The following is a 20,412-nucleotide window of genomic DNA, read 5'->3' as shown; positions in this document are numbered from 1 at the left end:
TAGACCTCCACAAGTCTGGTTCATCCTTGGGAGCAATTTCCAAATGCCTGAAGGTACTATGTTCATCTGTACAAACAATAGTACGCAAGTATAAACTCAGCAAGGAAGAAACAAGGAAGAAGCCACTGCTCCAAAACCGCCATAAAAAAGCCAGACCACGGTTTGCAACTGCACATGGGGACAAAGATCGTACGTTTTGGAGAAATGTCTGATGAAACAAAAATAGAACTGTTTGGCCATAATGACCATTGTTATGTTTGCTGGAAAAAGGGGGAGGCTTGCAAGCCGAAGAATACCATCCCAACTGTGAAGCACGGGGGTGGCAGCATCATGTTGTGGGGGTGCTTTGCTGCAGGAGAGACTCGTGCACTTCACAAAATAGATGGCATCATGAGAAGAAAAATTATGTGGATATATTGAAGCAACATCAGTCATGAGGTTAAAGCTTGATCGCAAATGGGTCTTCCAAATGGACAATGACCCCAAGCATACTTCCAAAGTTGTGGCAAAATGGCTTAAGGACAACAAAGTCAAGGTATTGGAGTGGCCATCACAAAGCCCTGACCTCAATTCTATAGAACATTTGTGGGCAGAACTGAAAAAGCGTGTGCGAGCAAGGAGGCCTACAAACCCGACTCACTCAGTTACACCAGCTCTGTCAGGAGGAATGGGCCAAAATGCACCCAACTTATTGTGGGAAGCTTGTGGAAGGCTACCTGAAACGTTTGAAGTTAAACTATTTAAAGGCAATGAGACCAATACTAATTGAATGTATGTAAACTTCTGACCCACTGGGATGTGATGAAATAAATAAAAGCTGAAATAAATCATTCTCTCTACTCTTATTCTGACATTTCACATTCTTAAAATAAAGTGGTGATCCTAAGACAAATAATTTTTACTAGGATTAAATGTCAGGAATTGTGAGTTTAAATGTATTTGGCTAAGGTGTATGTAAACCTCCGACTTCAACTGCAATACCATTACAAATATACCACACAATTGTGTAAGAGCCCACTCTTTGAGCTTCATTTAACAAATCATACACGATACAACACATCTGTAAAATCTTCATGTACTTTTAGAACACTTTAAATAATATCTTAACATATCAACATGACTGCATACATACACTGAGTGTACAAAACATTAAGAACACCTGCTCTTTCCATGACAGTCTGACCAGGTGAAAGCTATGATCCCTTATTGATGTCACCTGTTAAATCCACTTCAGTCAGGGGCAAAAGGGGTGAAACTCAATAGGAAGGAGTTCCTAATGTTTTGTACACTCCGTGTATGTCCCCGTAACAGTCGAGGCTGTAGCTATGTGCAGTTTATGGGCAGCAGAGGTGATCAGAGGGAGCTTTAGACGACGAGGCCCAGGCGTTTCTTGATGAAGTGGGCCACCAGAACCTGAGGTCTCTGTTGGTACTCCACTAGCACATCATGAGGGGTGGAGATCTGATCCCCATCGAAACGGTTCAACAAAGTCACACAGACGACAGCCGCTTGGGAGAGAAAGGTTACATCCGTTACAAATGTAAAAACACTTGATTTTTTTTACATGATGAGGTCATTCAAATTGATTACTGAATTTTCCCTGTCAAAGAAAGTTAGTGACGTTGGAGACGGATTTATTTTGAACAACACCTTTGATGGCACAGGCACGACACATGGCTGCGAAGACGGTGGACTCCATCTCAATATTCCTGACTCCTGTGTTATAGGCTTTCCTTAAGTACTCCAGCTTGTCCTCAGTGGAGAAGTAGCAGAGAGCTCCATCAAGCCGACCCTGACCTGGTGGACCACAACAGAACACAGGCGGAGTTAGATCTAAGCCAGTTAAAGTTAAAGGGTCAGTCTAGCCACTCGAAAAAAAACAACCAAACTCACAGACTGTAGCTTTAACTCAGGGCTTCTGAGTGGCTGAGTGTACAGCGGTGGGTGACGTGGTTACCTTCGTAGAAGTCACTGGTGCACATTGTGTTTCCGATGACGGTTGGCACGTCGTCTAACTCGGACGAGCACTGCAGCAGCTCCTTGGATACGCCCACATCTAGCTCTGTGCTCCTGGTGACCACCTTACCTAGAACCACCTGCTCAAACTGGGCACGGAAGAAGCAGTCCACCGCCTTGTCTGTGACCACTACTGTTCCTGGTTCCAGACCTGTAATGGGACACCAGTGACATGATTTAGAGAGCTGTGTTACCCGACGATATCAACATGTACAAATAAATGTGTGTTAACATCCGAAAGAAGAATGGAAAGGGGGGGGGGAGTACGCTCTGACCGACTCCACCGGAGGTGCCAATGCGGAAGAGGATGAAGTCGATGCAGCGGGCATGATGCAGCAGTTTGATGAGCTCATGGAGCATGATGGAGATGGAGGGGACGCCCATACCATGCTGCAGAGACAGAGGGGTGAGGTTAACAATCTTTACTAACGTGAACGGAACTGCGGGAAAGTAGTACTTGGTGTTGTGAAACACTGAGTCGCCGTGCATGCTCTCCCCAATGTGTAGATGGTATCACGGTGACATCCAGATGGTTACCAAATATTGTACAAAATCATTCATGAAAGCTGCCATGATCCATGGAATAAAATATTGGAGGAAAACATTTGGTCACGTTAGCTACTGCCGGCGACACCATGATACAGCTGCCCAGTGGGAAGCAACTCGGGTTGGCAGGCATTCTTCCCTCTGATCTCAACTTGGTCTCAGAGCATTTTGTGTTATTCTGTACGTAAATCCCAGACACCCCATTTAGTATGATGTTACGTTTCGTATGGTATGTATTAATTTGTGGATGTCCATCACTCATTTCGTATGATATGTTACGAATTACAATTCGTACTATATGAGTTGAATTTGCTAAAATGTACAATATGTTACACATTTGTGAAACGTATGGAATGTTATGAATTCTAGCTAGGTGGCTAGCTGGCTAGGGTTAGCTACAAGGGTTAAGGTTAGGGGAAGGGTTAGCTAACATGCTAAATAGTTGCTAAAAAAGTAGAAAGTAGTTGAAAATATGCTAATTAGCTCAAATGCTATAGTTGTCCGCGGTGAGATTCGAAATTGCAACCTTAGGGTTGCTAGACGTTCGTGTTATATGCTCACCCATCCACCCTGACCAACCACCTACATTTGTTTTTGCCTTATGTAACCATCTGTCTTATGTAACCATACCAAACGTAACATATCGTACAAAATATTCTAGTCTATGAGACCAGGCTGCTGGTCTAAGGAGATCCCATGGCCCCCAGGGCAGTGAAGGGCCCATGGGCCTCTGTACAGTCGTGGCCACAAGTTTTGAGAATGACACAAATATACATTTTCACAGTCTGCTGCCTCAGTTTGTATGATGGCAATTTGCATATACTCCAGAATGTTATGAAGAGTGATCAGATGAATTGCAATTAATTGCAAAGTCCCTCTTTGCCATGCAAATGAACTGAATCCCCCAAAAACATTTCCACTGCATTTCAGCCCTGCCACAAAAGGAATAGCAGACATCATGTCAGTGATTCTCTCGTTAACACAGGTGTGAGTGTTGACGAGGACAAGGCTGGAGATCACTCTGTCATGCTGATTGAGTTTGAATAACAGACTGGAAGCTTCAAAAGGAGGTTGGTGCTTGGAATCATTGTTCTTCCTTTGTGTTTCCTTGCAGGTAACCATGGTTGACAGAGGGCTTCACAGGCAAGGATATTGCTGCTTGTAAGATTGCACCTAAATCAATCATTTATCGGATCATCAAGTACTTCAAGGAGAGAGGTTCAATTGTTGTGAAGAAGGCTTCAGGGCACCCAAGAAAGTCCAGCAAGCACCTGGACCGTCCCCTAAAGTTGATTCAGCTGCGGGATCAGGGCACCACCAGTACAGAGCTTTCTCAGGAATGGCAGCAGGCAGGTGTGAGTGTATCTGCACGCACAGTGAAGCAAAGAGTTTTGGAGGATGGCCTGGTGTCAAGAAGGGCAGCAAAGAAGCCTCCTTTCCAGGAAAAGCATCAGGGACAGACTGGTATTCTGCAAAATATACAGGGATTGGACTGCTGAGGACTGGGGTAAAGTCATTTTCTCTGATGAATCCCCTTTCCGATTGTTTGGGGCATCCGGAAAAAAGCTTGTCCGGAGAAGATAAGGTGAGCGCTACCATCAGTCCTGTGTCATGCCAACAGTAAAGCACCCTGAGACCATTCATGTGTGGGATTGCTTCTCAGCCAAGGGAGTGGGCTTACTCACAATTTTGCCTAAGAACACAGCCACGAATAAAGAATGGTACCAACACATCCTCCGAGAGCAACTTCTCCCAACCATCCAGGAACAGTTTGATGATGAACAATGCCTTTTCCAGCATGATGGAGCACCTTGCCATAAGGCAAAAGTGATAACTTAGTGGCTCGGGGAACAAAACATCGATATTTTGGGTCCATGGCCTGGAAACTCCCCAGACCTTAATCCCGTTGAGAACCTGTGGTCAATCCTCAAGAGGCGGCTGGACAAACAAAACACCCACAAATTCTGACAAACTCCAAGCATTGATTATGCAAGAATGGGCTGCCATCAGTCAGGATGTGGCACATAAGTTAATTGATAGCATGCCAAGGTGGATTGCAGAGGTCTTGAAAAAGAAGGGTCAACACTGCAAATATTGACTATTTGCATCAACTTCATGTAACTGTCAATAAAAGCCTTTGACACTTATGAAACGCTTGTAATTATACTTCAGTATTCTATTTAAAAATATATATATATATTTCACCTTTATTTAACCAGGTAGGCTAGTTGAGAACAAGTTCTCATTTGCAACTGCGACCTGGCCAAGATAAAGCATAGCAGTGTGAGCAGACAACAGAGTTACACATGGAGTAAACAATTAACAAGTCGATAACACAGTAGAAAAAAAGGGGAGTCTATATACATTGTGTGCAAAAGGCATGAGGTAGGCGAATAATTACAATTTTGCAGATTAACACTGGAGTGATAAATGATCAGATGGTCATGTACAGGTAGAGATATTGGTGTGCAAAAGAGCAGAAAAGTAAATAAATAAAAACAGTATGGGGATGAGGTAGGTAAAAATGGGTGGGCTATTTGCCGATAGACTATGTACAGCTGCAGCGATCGGTTAGCTGCTCAGATAGCAGATGTTTGAAGTTGATGAGGGAGATAAAAGTCTCCAACTTCAGCGATTTTTGCAATTCGTTCCAGTCACAGGCAGCAGAGAACTGGAACGAAAGGCGGCCAAATGAGGTGTTGGCTTTAGGGATGATCAGTGAGATACACCTGCTGGAGTGCGTGCTACGGATGCGTGTTGCCATCGTGACCAGTGAACTGAGATAAGACGGAGCTTTACCTAGCATGGACTTGTAGATGACCTGGAGCCAGTGGGTCTGGCGAAGAATATGTAGCGAGGGCCAGCCGACTAGAGCGTACAAGTCGCAGTGGTGGGTGGTATAGGGTGCTTTAGTGACAAAACGGATGGCACTGTGATAAGCAGTAACATCTCACAAACATATCTAGTTTGCGCTGTTCTGTGAAGGAAGTAGTACACAGTGTTGTACGAGATCTATTTAGAGTTTCTTGTTAATTTCTCGCATGGAATAGAATAGCCTTCATTTCTCAGAACAAGGATAGACTGACGAGTTTCAGAAGAAAGGTCTTTTTGCGCCTGTAATCGAACCCACAAATGCTGATGTTCCAGATACTCAACTAGTCTAAAGAAGGACCGTTTTATTGGTTCTTCAATCAGGACAACAGTTTTCAGCTGTGCAAACATAATTGCAAGAAGGTTTTCCAATGATCAATTAGCCTTTTAAAATGATAAACTTGGATTTGCTAACACAACGTGCCATTGGAACACAGGAGTGATGGTTGCTGATAATGGGCCTCTGTACGCCTATGTAGATATTCCATTAAAATAATGTGCCATTTCCAGCTACAATAGTCATTTACAACATTAGCAATGTCTACACTGTATTTCAGATCAATTTGATGTTATTATAATGGACAAAAACAACAACATTTCTAAGTGACCCCAAATCCTCAGAGTTCTTTGCCATGAGGTGCCATGTTGAACTTCCAGTGACCAGTCAGTATGAGGGAGTGTGAGAGAGAGATGATACCAAATTTAACACACCTGCTCCCCATTCACACCTGAGACCTTGTAACACTAACGAGTCACATGACACCGGGGAGGGAAAATGGCTAATTGGGCCCAATTTGGACATTTTCACTTAGGGGTGTACTCACTTTTGTTGCCAGCGGTTTAGACATTAATGGCTGTGTGTTGAGTTATTTTGAGGGGACAGCAAATTTACACTGTTATAGCAAATGTACAATGTTATACAAGCTGTACACTCACTACTTTACATTGTAGCAAAGTGTCATTTCTTCAGTGTTGTCACATGAAAATATATACTCATATTTACAGAAATGTGAGGGGTGTACTCACTTTTGTGATATACTGTATATATAAATAAATAACTCCTCACCTCTCAACTTTGCTAGCTGCGTTCTGGCACAAAAATGGCTGCCGTACATCATTAAAGTAGGTGCCACACATTGGTGGTGGTAGAGGTGAATTCCCCTCTTAATATTGTAAAGCGCTTTGAGCACCTCGGTGGAAAAGCACTATACAAATCCAATCAATTATTGTTGTTATTATTATTACAAGACACAGCAATACACCAAACATCTGATAATAATATGACATAATTTCAGGTGTCAGTCACTGGCTTTACATAAATCATTTTCACTTATCAAGTTGTAAAGTCTTAAACAGGCTATCGAAAGTCAAGTCAGACCATTATCTTGTGAGGGAGATGTATCCATTGTGCAATACTTACACTGATAGAAAGTACGGGTCCCACTTTGTACATGGAGTAGCGGTCGGTTCCTTCACAGATATCTGTGACATTATCCATGTTTCCGGGCAAGGCCAGCTCCTGGTGAATGAACTGAGCAAAGGACTTCATCCGATTGGCACTCCCGCCGACGCACACAAACTGTAATGAGGGAGACAAAAGACAAAGAACTGTCTTTGAGAGTAGCTTTTCGAAATCAGGTATTTAAAGTATTTTGTCTGGGCAACTTCCACAAACCTTGATGTCTCCGAACATCTCAGGTAGGTTGTGGGTCTTGGTCCCCAGGTTGAAGTGGTAGAGAATGTCCTCTTCCATTGTATCCAAGTGGGGGTTTTTAACATGGATCTGTTTATTCTTGACCTCCGGTCTGTAAAAACATTGACATAAGAGCGATCACATGAAAGCGTCATAATAAAAGTCTCTCGAATGCAGAACAAGAACTAGTGGTGTAAGGAAACCTCAAAGCAAAATAAAAATACTCACTCGCTATATTCAGAATGGTCCGTGACAGTCCCCATACAGTTGAGTAAAATAGATGACATGGCTGTTGTTCACTGTAGATATACTAAAAAAAAATGAATAATTGCTATAAACTATATAACACAATATTACAAACAAAATACTTAAGAGCCACAATATTAGCTACAGCCACAAGTGCAATACATACCTTTCAGGCTAGACAGAAAAATAATCCAGGTGATATTCGCTGTTGTGCTGTGTAGCAGTTTCCAAATACTCTTGACACGTGTTCAGCTCGAAGGAAATGAAAGTGGCGTCTCTGATTCTGGGGCTGATATAGCTTTGCCCTGTGACCTCTCAGGAATGATTGGTTAGTGAGGGAGGAGTAGTGACTGTCTGGTCTCTAACTGATCTAAAACAAATGCTTTGACGGACGCTACAAATACTTGGCTCAGATCCAAAGAGCTTGACTAGACACAATTTACATAATTGTTTTTATTTATTCATTTTTAACAATTAATTACTTCCATTGTGTAAAATACAAAATGGCCATGCAAATAAATTGCCAGGTGGAAGTTTTCAAACATGAGCTAAGACGATTATGTCATTTTCAGAATCCTGGGCATCTCATGATACATTCAGGTTCGAAAGCAATAGTGTGTACAAATATTTGACTACGTGTGTATATCAATAAAATGCATTGACATTATGTTAACCACTTTTTTCTGATATGCCTCATATCCTAGTCATTCATTTCAGAGTTACGGGGAGGATTATATTTCATATTCACTTTGTACCCTGTGTCAATTACATCCATAGAACTTCTACTATGATGATGGTGGTAAAGAGGATCAATTCGTGGAGACCACAGGTGTCAACAAATACATGTCTAGATGCCATTTCAAAATGGCGACGAGTGCTTCATTGAGCACATAAAGAGAATGACGACACGTCCAGAGTTTCTATGCACAACACATTTATTTTTAAACAGAAATCTTTATAGCAACCACAGAGGCACAAAAAAAAGAAAAGACACTTCAAAACAGCAGGCATTTTTAGAGGAGCCCCTCTAAGCCACAGACACCTTTTATAAAGCAAACCATCATTCCCCCCAAAAAACTACTACAACAGACAAACAAGAGCATAGCTCGGGCTAGTACATTAAGTTAGTGTTACAGTGTTACAGTGCAAATGCAGTTCATTAGCCACAACTTCAGGCACAGAACGGGTCTGTGAGCGCAAACTAACGTAGAATCTAGTTTTGCAATTGTGTATACTTCTTGGAACAAGCACACACAGAGGTGGAATAACAAGAGTGCTAAAACTCTAACCAAAATTAACTGCTTTAATTGACCTATAGTATATGCGGTTTTGAACAGGCAAACCCTGGTGAAGGAACGTTGTGGAGGTGAACATTGAGGAGTCAGTCGTCCTCAACTGCCTTTGCTCCTTTCTACTCCTTGGAATCTGCAGGGATACACACAGGTTAATTTGTGTGTGTGTGTGTGTGTGTGTGTGTGTGTGTGTGTGTGTGTGTGTGTTTCCCCACACATTTAGATTTGCCGTCCCATCACATGATCACTGACAACAATGCATTAATAATGCAAATCAGGATTAAAATGTTCCCGACTGATGTCGACAGGCATATCATCATGTCTGAATGGTTCCTGCATTGTAATTTCGCAACTCTACTTTGGTGCCCCATGTATCAATTCTGTAGATCTGTACATTATTTATTGTCTCATAAAAATCTATACACGACTTCATGACTTGACTTCATATTCATTCAACATTTCATTAGTTAGTCAATGTGCTTCTGAGCAATGAGACAAAATTGCCAATTGAATTCAAATGATCTTGAAGTTGGAACATCAAACCTGTCACTAACAGCTACTTACTTGATGAATGCATATTGGGTGCCCCTTTCTTGTCCTCTAAATAGCCGAAGCTCAAGAGCGTACCCATGTTGACAGGGTTCGAATTCTGAGATCTGCAAGACCAAAAGGCAAGCATTTTAATGTGGTCTAAACAAAATGCGGAAACAAAACATGAAAATAATTGAGCATTTAGATTTAGCCGAGGGCTCACAACAACCATAAAACTACACAACAATCGTAAAACAGTGGGAGAATCAGTCAGCTGATGGTAATATTGACACGGTGAAGGGGAGTAAATCAACAGCAAACAATGACTTTGGACTGAAAACACTTACCTCTAACTGAGACACAGTCGAGCTAATAATTAAATAAATGTTTTTATACCCTGGCAATTGGTCAACTATATCTTCCAATTTTAACATGTTCTGTTATTCATTATGGTTCTAAGAATGGACAGACTGTGTAGCCATGGCTATTTGCGGTCTCTGATGTCATGCTTCATGCTTAGAAGAGACATCTCTGGTCACATGTAGGCCGTCATTGTAAATAAGAATGTTCTTAACGGACTTGCCTAGTTAAATAAAAAATGCAATGTGTGACAGGTCGCCACAGGTCACTGACAGGTGCCAAATGTAAAAAGAAACATTTGCACAATGACTTGCATTGTGGAGTAATACTATTTGAAGCTAGCGATCTGTTTGTTGATGTATTGGTTCATAAAGCTAACTGAGCGGAACGACTAGCGAGGACATCTGTACTCTTTGAGCAGCATTGCAGCCAGGCACGTGGGCATTGGCCCATAGAGTTAGAGGACTCATCATGGATATAAACTTGCTTTTGCATGGATATTGCCATTGAGGCCTTCCACCATTTTTAAGCAGTCAACTGGGTGGGGATTCGCACGGGTGGGTGCGATCAACCAATAATCATCTACTTCTTCAAAATGGGTTAACTATGGTTTGTAAATTTCTTTAAGCTATATCAACACCATATTAGTGGGCACAATAAATCAATGACAGAAGATTTGGGTCAGGACGCCAGCAATCTTGGCGGTAAAAGCACCTATATTAGCGTTCTATTTTTTTCAAAACACAAAAGAAGAAGAAAATTGACTACTTCAAAATAGCCTTAATGGCACTACCCATGCCGTCACAGATGCCATAATGGGGCAGATACAAAAGATGCATCTTTTAACTCTATGCATTAGCGAACATCACATGGGCCTTATTCATTCTTTAAAAAGTCTGGGGGAGAAGTTTTGGGTAGTGCAATATTGTATGAGAACTACGGAAGCCAGGTCCAAGACTACCACAGTGAATATTGTCAGCACATTGTCACTCCAGAAGCTTACAGATATAAAATGGTGCAATCTGGGATATTTGTAGCCAATTTAAGTCACCAAAATGAATGATATGAGGCTTATACCTACTGATTCTTGAATAACATAACTTGCCTCATGTGAGAAAAACAGTCTTAACCATTCATAACTCAACATCTAATGTTTGCTCCAATGTTTTTAAAACAAGTGACTTCGTTAACAATGTATAGCTTCAGAAATGGTAAAAACTATATTGATGATATCATTGAATTGCATCCAAAAGTGGTCTGTAAATGTTAAAATAGTTACTTTTCTTCAGCCCCATCAATTGGTAGCGGGGCTGCTGGGCTGAAACACAAATACACCAGGAGTGTAGCTTTAATTAACACTCATAAAAACAGTTGTGCTCGGTAAAAATGAACCAACTTTTCACATTGCAGTCTACTTTCACATTTACCACATAACATGCACATCTCTCTTCACCCATTTGCTTCCATGAAGGAATACAATACGTCTAATTTTACAGGGGGAGGTCTTAGACTATCCAATGACGAGACATGCATCTCTTCTGTGTGCCCCCCCCTCTCATAAAACAATCATCTGTACGCACACTCTACAGCGGGATCCTAAAGTATTGACACCCTTGAAAAAGATCAGCAATGATGACTGTATAGAATAATTCACGTAAATTAAAAATTACATTATTTTATACTAATAAAGGCCCAATAATTCAGCGAAACAGATTTGGTTTAACAAGTAATATAAATAGCCACATAAGGCCAAAGGTCCACCTCCATAATTTAGAGTAGGTATGGGGTTATTTTCTGCTCATTCATTCTCATTTCGATGCCAAACCCACCACTGGTGTGCGTGGCTAAAGAGCTCTATTTTCATGTCATCCAGCAAATGTAAACGCCTGGAGTTTGTTAAAATGGCATTGGCACTTGGATTGGAATTGATGCTATGGTCAAACTGCATGCAAATAGAGCTCTGGCCATGCACACCAGTAGTGGGTTTGGCGTCGAAAATTGGTATTGTATTAGTATCCCAATTAGCTGTTGAAAAAGCAGCAGCTACTCTTCCTTGGGGCCACACAAAACATGACATAATACAGAACATTAAGAGACAAGAACAGAACTACATAAAGGAGAGGCGTATCAATAACTACACACAAACTATCCAGGTCAAATAGGGGAGAGGCGTTGTGGCATGAGGGTGTTGCTTTATCTGTTGTTTAAAAAAACAACAACAGGTTTGCTGTTTATTTGAGCAATCTGAGATAGAACGGAGTTTCATGCAATAATTGTTCTGGATTTGAGGACTGTCTGGTGGGGTAAGTGTGTGTGTCAGAGCTGTGTGTAAGTTGACTATGAAAACAATGGGATTTTCAACACAATTGTTTCTTATAAAAAGTGATGCAGTCAGTCTCTCCTCAACTCTTAGCCAAGAGAGACTGGCATGCATAGTATTTATATCAGCGCTCTGATTACAATGAGGAGAAAGACGTGCCGCTCTGTTTTGGGCCAGCGGCGGCTTAACTAGGTCTTTCCTTGCAGCACTCAACCACATGACTGGACAATAATCAAGATAAGACACAACTAGAGCCAGTAGAACTTGCTTTTTGGAGCGTGGTGTCAAAAAACAGAGCATCTACTACCGACAGAACTCTCCCAATATTTACACACATTTAATCTGTATATGTTTTGACCATGACAGTTTACAATCTAAGGTAATGCCAAGATAATTTAGTCTCCTCAACTTGTTCAACAGCCACACCATTCATTACCAGATCCAGCTGAGGTCTAGATCTTAGTGAATGATATGTACCAAATACAATGCTCTTAGTTTTAGAGATGTATAGGACCAGTTTATTACTGGCCACCCATTCCAAAACAGACTGCAACTCTTTGTTAAGGGTTTCAGTGACTTCATAAGCTATGGTTGCTGATGCGTATGGTTGAATCATCAGCATACATGGACACAAATGCTTTGTTTAATGCCAGGTCATTGGTAAAACTAGAAAAGAGTAGAGGGCCTAGAAAGCTGCCCTGCGGTACACCACATTTTCCATGTTTTACATTAGAGAACCTTCCATTAAAGAAAATCCTTTGAGTTCTATTAGATGGATAGCTCTGAATCCACAATATGGCAGAGGTTGAAAAGCCAGAACAACAGGTTGTTGTCAATAATATCAAAGGCTGTACTGAAATCTAACAGTACAGATCGCACAATTTTCTTATTATCAATTTATTTCAACCAATAATCAGTCATTTGTGTCAGTGTAGTACATGTTGATGCCCTTCTTTATAGGCATGTTGAAGGTCTGTTGGTCTGAATTTGTTTACAGAGAAATATCATTGTATTTGGTCAACAACAAAAATCCAATAGTTTGCTAAGAGCTGGCAGCAAGCTTATAGGTCTGATGTTAGAACCAGTAAAGGCCGCTTTACCGCTCTTGGATAGCGGAATTACTTTGGCTTCCTTCCAGGCCTGAAGACAAAGACTTTCCTCTTGGCTCAGATTAAAGATATGACAGATCGATGAAAAGCTAATGGGGATGGTAGCTGACTATAGCCACTCCTAAGTTGTGAATGCCAAGATGTGTCATTACTGAGCGATAACAATTTTTCCACCTCTCCCACACCAACTTTGCAAAACTCAAACTTGCAATGCTTTTCTTTCATTATTTGTGTTTTTTAATGCATGAATACGATGGCTCATTGTCATCGTTTGCGTTTCCTGCCTAAATGTGCCCACTTTGCCAATGAAGTAATCATTAAAATAATCGGCAACATCAAATGGTGGTGATGAATAAGCCATCTGATTTGATGAAAGATGGAGGTGAATGTATTTCTGGCCATAATTTAATTTAAAGTACCCCAAAGTTTTTTTTTTTTACATCATTAATCTTGGCTTCATAACAGTTTCTTCTTTATGTTGAGTTTAGTTAGTTACATAATTTCTCAATTGGCAGTAAGTCAGATGTGCAGCCAGACTTATTAGACCCCCCCCAATCATCTCTTCAACCATAGTTTTTCAATTCCTCATCAATCCATAGAGCCGTAACAGTTCTAACAGTCAGTTTCTTAACAGGTGCATGTTTATCAATAATTGGAAGAAACAATTTCATAAATTCATCAAGTGCAGTGTCTGGATGCTCCGTATAAATCACATTTTATTTATTTAACTAGGAAAGTCAGTTCAGAACAAATTCTTATTTACAATGACGGCCTAGGAACAGTGGGTTAACTGCCTTGTTCACATCAGACCAACAAATATTTTTAACATCTACATAAGAGTCACAGCAAAATTGTATGATCTCTTATACACTTATAGCCCAGCTTTTGGAACTTTGGCTTTCCTGGATGTAGCCACTATATTGTGATCACTGCATCCAAAGTTCTACAATATTAGTAAAAATGTGGATGATCTTTTTCCTGTTGTGTTTGTAAACACCCTGGTAGGTTGATTAATAACCTGAACCAGATTACAGGCACTGGTTATAGCGAGAAGCTTCCTCTTGAGCAGGCAGATTGATAGTCAACAGTCAATATTCAAGTCCCCAAGAAAGTAGACCTCTGTTTAAAATCACATATACTATGAAGCATTTCACACATATTATTTAGATACTGACTGTTAGCACTTGGTGGCCTATAGCAACACCCCAAACAAAAAGGCTTTAGATGTGCACCTGCAACCACAACACTTCAATAACACTTGACATAAGATCTTCCCTAAGCATTACAGGGATATGGCTCTGACTATATACAGCGACACCTCTCCCATAAGCATTTCTGTCTCTTCTATATATCCTTGTATTGCTACTGCTGTATCGTCGGATTACTTACCTAAGTGGGTCTCAGAAATGGCTAATATATGAATGTTATCTGATGTTAGCAAGTTGATTTCATGAACCTTATTTCTAAGGCTACATCTATAAATATGGTCTATTTTCAGCTCCTGGGTAGCTTATCAGAGATATACATAATACTGAAAAGAGCAAACAAAGCTAGATAAAAAATATATATACATTAAGCAGTCAATTAATCAATGTGTGTGTTGCGGGGTTGAAGTTACGAACCCATAGGCTTGGCTCAAGCATCCCTTCCAGGCTTCTGGGAGGGAGGGAGGGTGGACAATGAGCCTGTCATAGCGGATGTAAGCAATGTCCCCACACGCTCTGGCAGCTTTCATGGCTGGAATAAGTTATTTCCTCTTCTGGCATACAGATTCAGGATAGTCCTCGTTGAGGAAGATGTTTGGTCCTCCCAAGTTATTGGCTCTTTCCAGAACAGAACCTCAGGAACTTGACCACTATAAGCCTGGGCCTGTCACCTGGGCCGGTGGTGGGTTTTCCAGTCATGTGGGCGTGCTCCACCTCAATCTTTCTGGGGTCCATCTTGAATTTCTTAGAGATCATTTCCCTCACTTGGTCCTCAGACTCTGTCCAGGTCTCATGTGGAGATTCTGCCATTCCATCCACAACCACGTTGTTCCGCCTTGATTGTCCCTCGAAATTGATCTGTCATTGTTATCATGGATTCACACACAGAACTGATGTCCTCTCTCAATGACTTAGTGATTGCTGCAATCTTGCCGTTTTCTTGTTTCAACTCATCGAGCTGACCCTGGGAGAACTGCAAACTGTTGTAACAACTGCTTGTAGAACGCTTTCATTCACATGTGATAGAGAGATACCACTGTCCTTAACGGTACTCCCACTGGCTTTGGTCTTTGTCATGGCAGCTAGAAATGTAGGATACGCTGTTACTCCTCACAGTTCCAGACAGGGCAGGTCACAGGGAAGATTGAAAACAAAACAGCAGGGATCTAGACAGCCACAAACCCAGGACAATCCATGGCCCCAGCAACAAATGGCTAAACGCATTGCGAGCTGCATTCAAGCCCTCAAGAAAATCCAGCTAGCAGCTAGGCTAACTGCTACGCCAAATAGCTGCGATGCCAACTGCATCGCAGGATCCAATAACTAAGACTTTCAAAACAATAAAACCGAGCTCTCCCTCGTTCAGAGTTATCCGAGCCCCTGTGTGAGAACGCATAAGCAGAAAAGACTCCCTTACCTACTGTAAAATATGGTGGGGGATCTTGTTATGGGGCATTTTTGCATCCACTAGTCCTGTGGCCCTTGTGAAAGGTAAACGTCATTATGAACTTTAACCAGTACCAGGACATTTTGCCCAAAAATCTGGTTGCCTCTGCCAGGAGACAAACTTGGCCGCAAGTGGATATTCCAGCAAGACAATAACCCCAAACACACTTTTTTTTTTACATTTATTTTTAAATATCACATTTTCCAAGAATTTGTTCTTAGGAAACTGATCAAATGCTTTTGTTGCCAAACAGAAACACTGTGCAATAGTGGCACTGCAATTCAAGTGGGAGGGGTCCTGAAGTCATATCCAAAAGACCGTAAAAAACATTCTGTCATTTTGGCAAAATGTCTGTAATAGTAATTCTTAATACAATTCTGTTTAATATTTAGAATATCATACAGTGCATTCAGAAAATATTCAGACCCCTTGACTAACATTTTGTTACGTTACAGCCTTATTTTAAAATGGATTAAATAAATACAAAAATCCTCAATCTACACAAAATAACATATTGACAAAGTGAGAACAGATTAACATTTTTGCACATGTACTACAAATAAAAAACATAAATACCTTATTTACATAAGCATTCAGGCCCTTTGCCATGAGACTCGAAATTGAGCTCAGGTGCATCCGGTTTCTATTGATCATTCTTGAGATGTTTCTACAACCTGGAGTCCACCTGTGGTAAATTCAATTGATTGGCCATGATTTGGAAAGGCACACACCTGTCTATATAAGGTTCCACAGTTGACAGAGCATGCCAGAGCAAAAACCAAGCCATGAGGGCAAAGGAATTGTCCACAGACCTCCAAGACAGGATTGTGTCGAGGCACAGATCTGGGGAAGGGTACCAAATAATTTCTGCAGCATTAAAGGTCTCCAAGAACACAGTGGCCTCCATCATTCTTAAATGGAAGAAGTAACAAAACCAAAATTCTTCCTAGAGCGGACCGCCTGGCCAAACTGAGCAATCGCGGGAGAAAGTTATTGGGTCAGGGAGGTGACCAAGAAACCAATGGTCACTCTGACAGAGCTCGAGAATTCCTCTGTGGAGATGGGAGAAACTTCCAGATGGACAATCTCTGCAGCACTCTTCCAATCAGGCCTTTATTGGTAGAGTGAGCAGGCAGATGCCACTCCTCAGTAAAAAGGCACATGACAGCCCGCTTGGAGTTTGCCAAAAGACACCTACAGACACTTAGACCACGAGAAACAAGATGATCTGGATTGACAAAACCAACATTGAACTCTCTGGCCTGAAAGCCTTACGTCTGGAGGAAACCTGGCACCATCCCTAAGATGACTGGGAGACTAGTCAGGATCTGGGCAAAGATGAACAGAGGAAAGTACAGAGATATCCTTGATGAAAACCTGCTCCAGAGCGCTCAGGACCACCAACTGGGGGCGAAGGTTCACATTCCAACAGGACCTTGACCCTAAGCACACAGACAACGTAGGAGTGGCTTCGGGACAAGTCTCAATGCCCTTGAGTGGCCCAGTCAGAGCCCAGACCTGAACCCGATCGAACATCTCTGGAGAGACCTGAAAATAGCTTTGCAGCAACACTCCCCATCCAACCGGACAGAGCTTGAGAGGATCTGCAAAGAAGAAACTCCCCAAATACAGGTGTGCCAGGCTTGTAGTGTCATACCCAAGAAGACTCAAGGCTGTTATCACTGCCAAAAGTGCTTCAACAAAGTTCTGAGTAAAGGGTCTGAATACTTATGTAAATGGATTTTTCAGTTTAGCATTTAACACATTTGCAAAAATGTCTAAACCTGTTTATGGGGTATTGTGTGTAGATTGAGGATTGTAGATTGAGGAAAATAACTATTTGATAAAATGTTAGAATAAGGCTGTAACGTAACAAAATGTGGAAAAAGTCAAGGGGTCTGAATACTTTCTGATGGCACTGTATATCATTCATTGTATTCTCACAGTATAAATAATCCCCTATCATTAACAATCAATAGGAATTACATACTGAAGTAATGTGTTTGAAATCTCTTTCTATTTGACATTGATTATTTGAATGTATATGACTGAGCTTTTGAGCCTATAATAAAGTTACATATTGTCAAGTTGCACAAGCTGTCTGGAGGCACAACTCTGCATGAAAAATAGAACATTGCCATCTTGTGGATATCTGGTGCAAATATTTCAAAGGGCGTACTCACGTTTTCTTGAAATTGCCTGCTGCCTCTTCGTTCTTTCCTGATGCTAAGGACAAGTTCTCCATTTGGCTGTTGGGAGATATCTGACAATAAAAACAAGGTGTCTTGAATAGTCATTTATCATCTGGAATCATGCCAGGCTTGAACAGAGATGAAAGATGTATTGAACAAGAGATGAACCCCCCTATTTCAGTTGGCAACGCCGACCTCTATTGGACATACTAGGTCACTTTCTACTCTATCCATGCAACTGCAAGAGAGGAATCTTATAAATTTAGAATAATTTAAATTTGATAAACGTCAGTGACAATTTGATGCTAACCAAATACATTTCACCAACAATGGTGGACATAGCCAAAGATGGTAGTTAAGTGGTTGGTTATAGGTTCTCAGGATACAGTAGGTGTTAAGTCTGAGAACTCTATTCCTTGTTAGCTAATACTATTTTACTGCACCAAAAACATTAGGCTTTTCATGATACTAGGCAGGTGATATAATGCTGACAAAAAAAGAATGTCTGATATAGATCAGTAAATCTAGATCTAAACAGGTCTGTCTGCATAATGTACTTGAAACACATAACTATAAACTCAATTTAGTGGCACAATAGGGAGGGTGTAATATTGTTACAGTTGTTTTAGGAAATTGCAAGGATTTCTCCCTTCACCTTCTCTTTGTCATCAAAGTCCCTTTCCCAAGTTGACTTATTATCACTCCCAAAAGGAGCATTAGTTGACATGTAGTTTTGGAAACTCTCAGTTGGGCTGGAAGAAAGAAAAATGGACAAATAACCCATTTTACTAGTAGACTTATCTGGTATAACAGGGCTGCGTTCAGCAGGACTCAACAGTGTGCAATGTTTGATACAACGGGGACAGTGCTGTTCTGAATGACCAGTTGAAGAATGTTGTGATGATAATGGTGGACCAGAAGGTGATTGTGTATACACTACAGTGTGCTGCATGAGTTTTCAAATGGTGACCACACCCATATTGATCCGACCACACTTCGCCACAACCACCAAAAGGGAGAAAACATACAAAGGCTGTTGAAGGAAAGTGCACTGTGAGGGAAACGTGTTATTCGGTACAAACCATCACGCAACATAGCAAAACGTTTAATAAATTGAACACACCCCTGTTTTACAATAGGGTACATGCCATACATCCACAAACAAATATGTCATTTGCATGTTTAATGCAAACAATCCAACTTGGCCTAGCCAAGTAGCCAGAAAATGACTAGCTAACACAAAGACATTTTTTTTATTATTCCACAGTCATTTCTCTCATTTTAATTTGCCTTTACCTTGCTTGCTCTTTAGCTTTTGGAGAACCAGAGAACCAGTTAGGAGGCTTGTAAGATGATGCAGAGTTAGGTTTGGTGTCCAAGTTGGTCTCCTCATGCCACAATAAACCTGTAAATGATGAGAAGAACTTGGCTATCCATTTTGTATACTAGCTATTTGCTAGTTAGCTCGCTAGCGAACGTTAGTAGTCTCGCGTGGCAATCCTTCCAATTATCTGGATGGGTGTGTCATTTTCCTATTTACACAGATAGCTAGATATAACGTTATCTGACTTTATTTCCACAGATGAAAGGATAGATCATCGTTAATGAGTCCCTTTTAAAACAGAATATCATTTTTACCCCTCTGTCCTCCTTGTTTAGCCAGTTTAGTATAAGCAGAATCGGACTCATTAACTCCCGTACGGCGCCCTTTACTCCTCTCCTCAGGACCATTGTTAGCATCTTCAGACAGCCCAGGAATCTGGGAGGTCGGGGCAGCTTTTGTTGAACAATCATCACCATTGTTAACATCTAAAAACACAAACACAATAATATGCCTCGCTTCAAGCTCGCTAGGCACTTCAACTAACACATTCACCTGGTACATTTTTAGAGATGCTCGTTTAGCATTTGAGATGTAGCTAGCCAAATAGTACTGGGCCTTCACAGCTAACGTTAGTATAACGGTAACAGTTAATTAGTCAAAATAAATGCTGGTCAACTTTGCACATTTGAAGACCCTCTAAGTTACTTGCCATCGTTGTTTTGTTGGTGATCTGTGTCAGTGTCCATGTCTAATGATGTCTTTCTGATGGAAAAAGAACGCAGCACATTGTCATCCTTGCCAACACTGCTGGCCAAATGGCTAGTCAGTTAGCTACCGTTAGCTTAGCAATAAGGCGTTTCCAGCTAGCATTAGCTAGTTCAAAGCAAGCGAACAGTATAGGTGTTCGTTTAAGCACATAGATGTAAGTGTGGGTAACTAGCAAGGCGATGTGATGTTCAGGAATCATTGCAAAACATTACTTACATTTCCAGCTATACAGCGGTTGCAAATCTGGACACTGGCAAAGAGCGCGGAGAAAACCGACTATACGTTTAGAGCTAGCTTGCAACGAGTGACAAGACAAACGTCCGACTGTGCCCAACAGACTGTGCCCAAAGTTTTGTTACCATGGAAACAGGGCTGGGACGTTGACATTTTAGGGTCGTGTTCAAGAACCGCTTGTCGTGAATGGGTTTAAAAACAGAAATTATGTGAAATTCCTTTCAATCAGAGCTGAGATTAAAAAAAAATGTTTTATTG

At 41.1% G+C, this 20,412-nt stretch overlaps 2 protein-coding genes across 4 annotated transcripts; both read right to left on the bottom strand.

The window, feature by feature from the left end:
• Positions 1-1,007: 1,007 nt before the first annotated feature.
• Positions 1,008-7,684, bottom strand: LOC124042186 (uridine phosphorylase 2-like). The gene is made up of 8 exons (XM_046360592.1): positions 7,539-7,684; positions 7,355-7,436; positions 7,109-7,238; positions 6,854-7,012; positions 2,292-2,406; positions 1,958-2,167; positions 1,651-1,797; positions 1,008-1,508 (listed from the first exon to the last, which is right to left on the bottom strand). Exons 2-8 carry the CDS (start codon positions 7,411-7,413, stop codon positions 1,366-1,368), a joined length of 963 nt encoding a protein of 320 aa, XP_046216548.1. The 5' UTR covers positions 7,414-7,436; positions 7,539-7,684; the 3' UTR covers positions 1,008-1,365.
• Positions 7,685-8,289: 605 nt separating this feature from the next.
• Positions 8,290-20,310, bottom strand: LOC124042195 (uncharacterized protein C7orf57-like). 3 transcript variants are annotated; one of them, XM_046360603.1, is made up of 9 exons: positions 20,137-20,310; positions 19,862-19,914; positions 19,467-19,637; positions 19,125-19,233; positions 18,484-18,580; positions 17,820-17,899; positions 10,835-10,873; positions 9,229-9,320; positions 8,290-8,797 (listed from the first exon to the last, which is right to left on the bottom strand). In XM_046360603.1, the coding sequence occupies exons 2-9, from the start codon at positions 19,896-19,898 to the stop codon at positions 8,784-8,786; spliced, it is 639 nt and encodes a 212-aa protein (XP_046216559.1). In that variant the 5' UTR covers positions 19,899-19,914; positions 20,137-20,310; the 3' UTR covers positions 8,290-8,783. The 3 variants fall into 3 exon arrangements, with proteins under 3 accessions (XP_046216559.1, XP_046216566.1, XP_046216576.1); XM_046360610.1 differs by having other exon boundaries at positions 19,467-19,604; positions 20,137-20,291; XM_046360620.1 differs by lacking the exon at positions 10,835-10,873 and having other exon boundaries at positions 20,137-20,291.
• Between the last annotated feature and the right edge of the window lie 102 nt (positions 20,311-20,412).

This window comes from Oncorhynchus gorbuscha, linkage group LG01, assembly GCF_021184085.1.
Source record: "Oncorhynchus gorbuscha isolate QuinsamMale2020 ecotype Even-year linkage group LG01, OgorEven_v1.0, whole genome shotgun sequence".
NCBI classification, from domain to species: Eukaryota; Metazoa; Chordata; class Actinopteri; order Salmoniformes; family Salmonidae; genus Oncorhynchus; species Oncorhynchus gorbuscha.
This window is presented reverse-complemented; position numbering and strand designations above follow the sequence as displayed.

Bases quoted from the DNA above. Each gene is read 5' to 3' on its own strand.
- LOC124042195 (XM_046360603.1), bottom strand. From the start codon at position 19,898: ATGGACACTGACACAGATCACCAACAAAACAACGATG. The intron at 19,638-19,861 runs GCAAGTAACTTA...TTGTGTTTTTAG, and splicing joins TCACCAACAAAACAACGATG to ATGTTAACAATGGTGATGAT. The intron at 18,581-19,124 runs GTAAAGGCAAAT...TCTTTCTTCCAG, and splicing joins AAAGCTAAAGAGCAAGCAAG to CCCAACTGAGAGTTTCCAAA.
- LOC124042186 (XM_046360592.1), bottom strand. From the start codon at position 7,413: ATGTCATCTATTTTACTCAACTGTATGGGGACTGTCACGGACCATTCT. The intron at 2,407-6,853 runs GTAAGTATTGCA...CTGTCTCTGCAG, and splicing joins GACCCGTACTTTCTATCAGT to CATGGTATGGGCGTCCCCTC. The intron at 1,798-1,957 runs GTAACCACGTCA...GTGGTCCACCAG, and splicing joins CACCAGTGACTTCTACGAAG to GTCAGGGTCGGCTTGATGGA.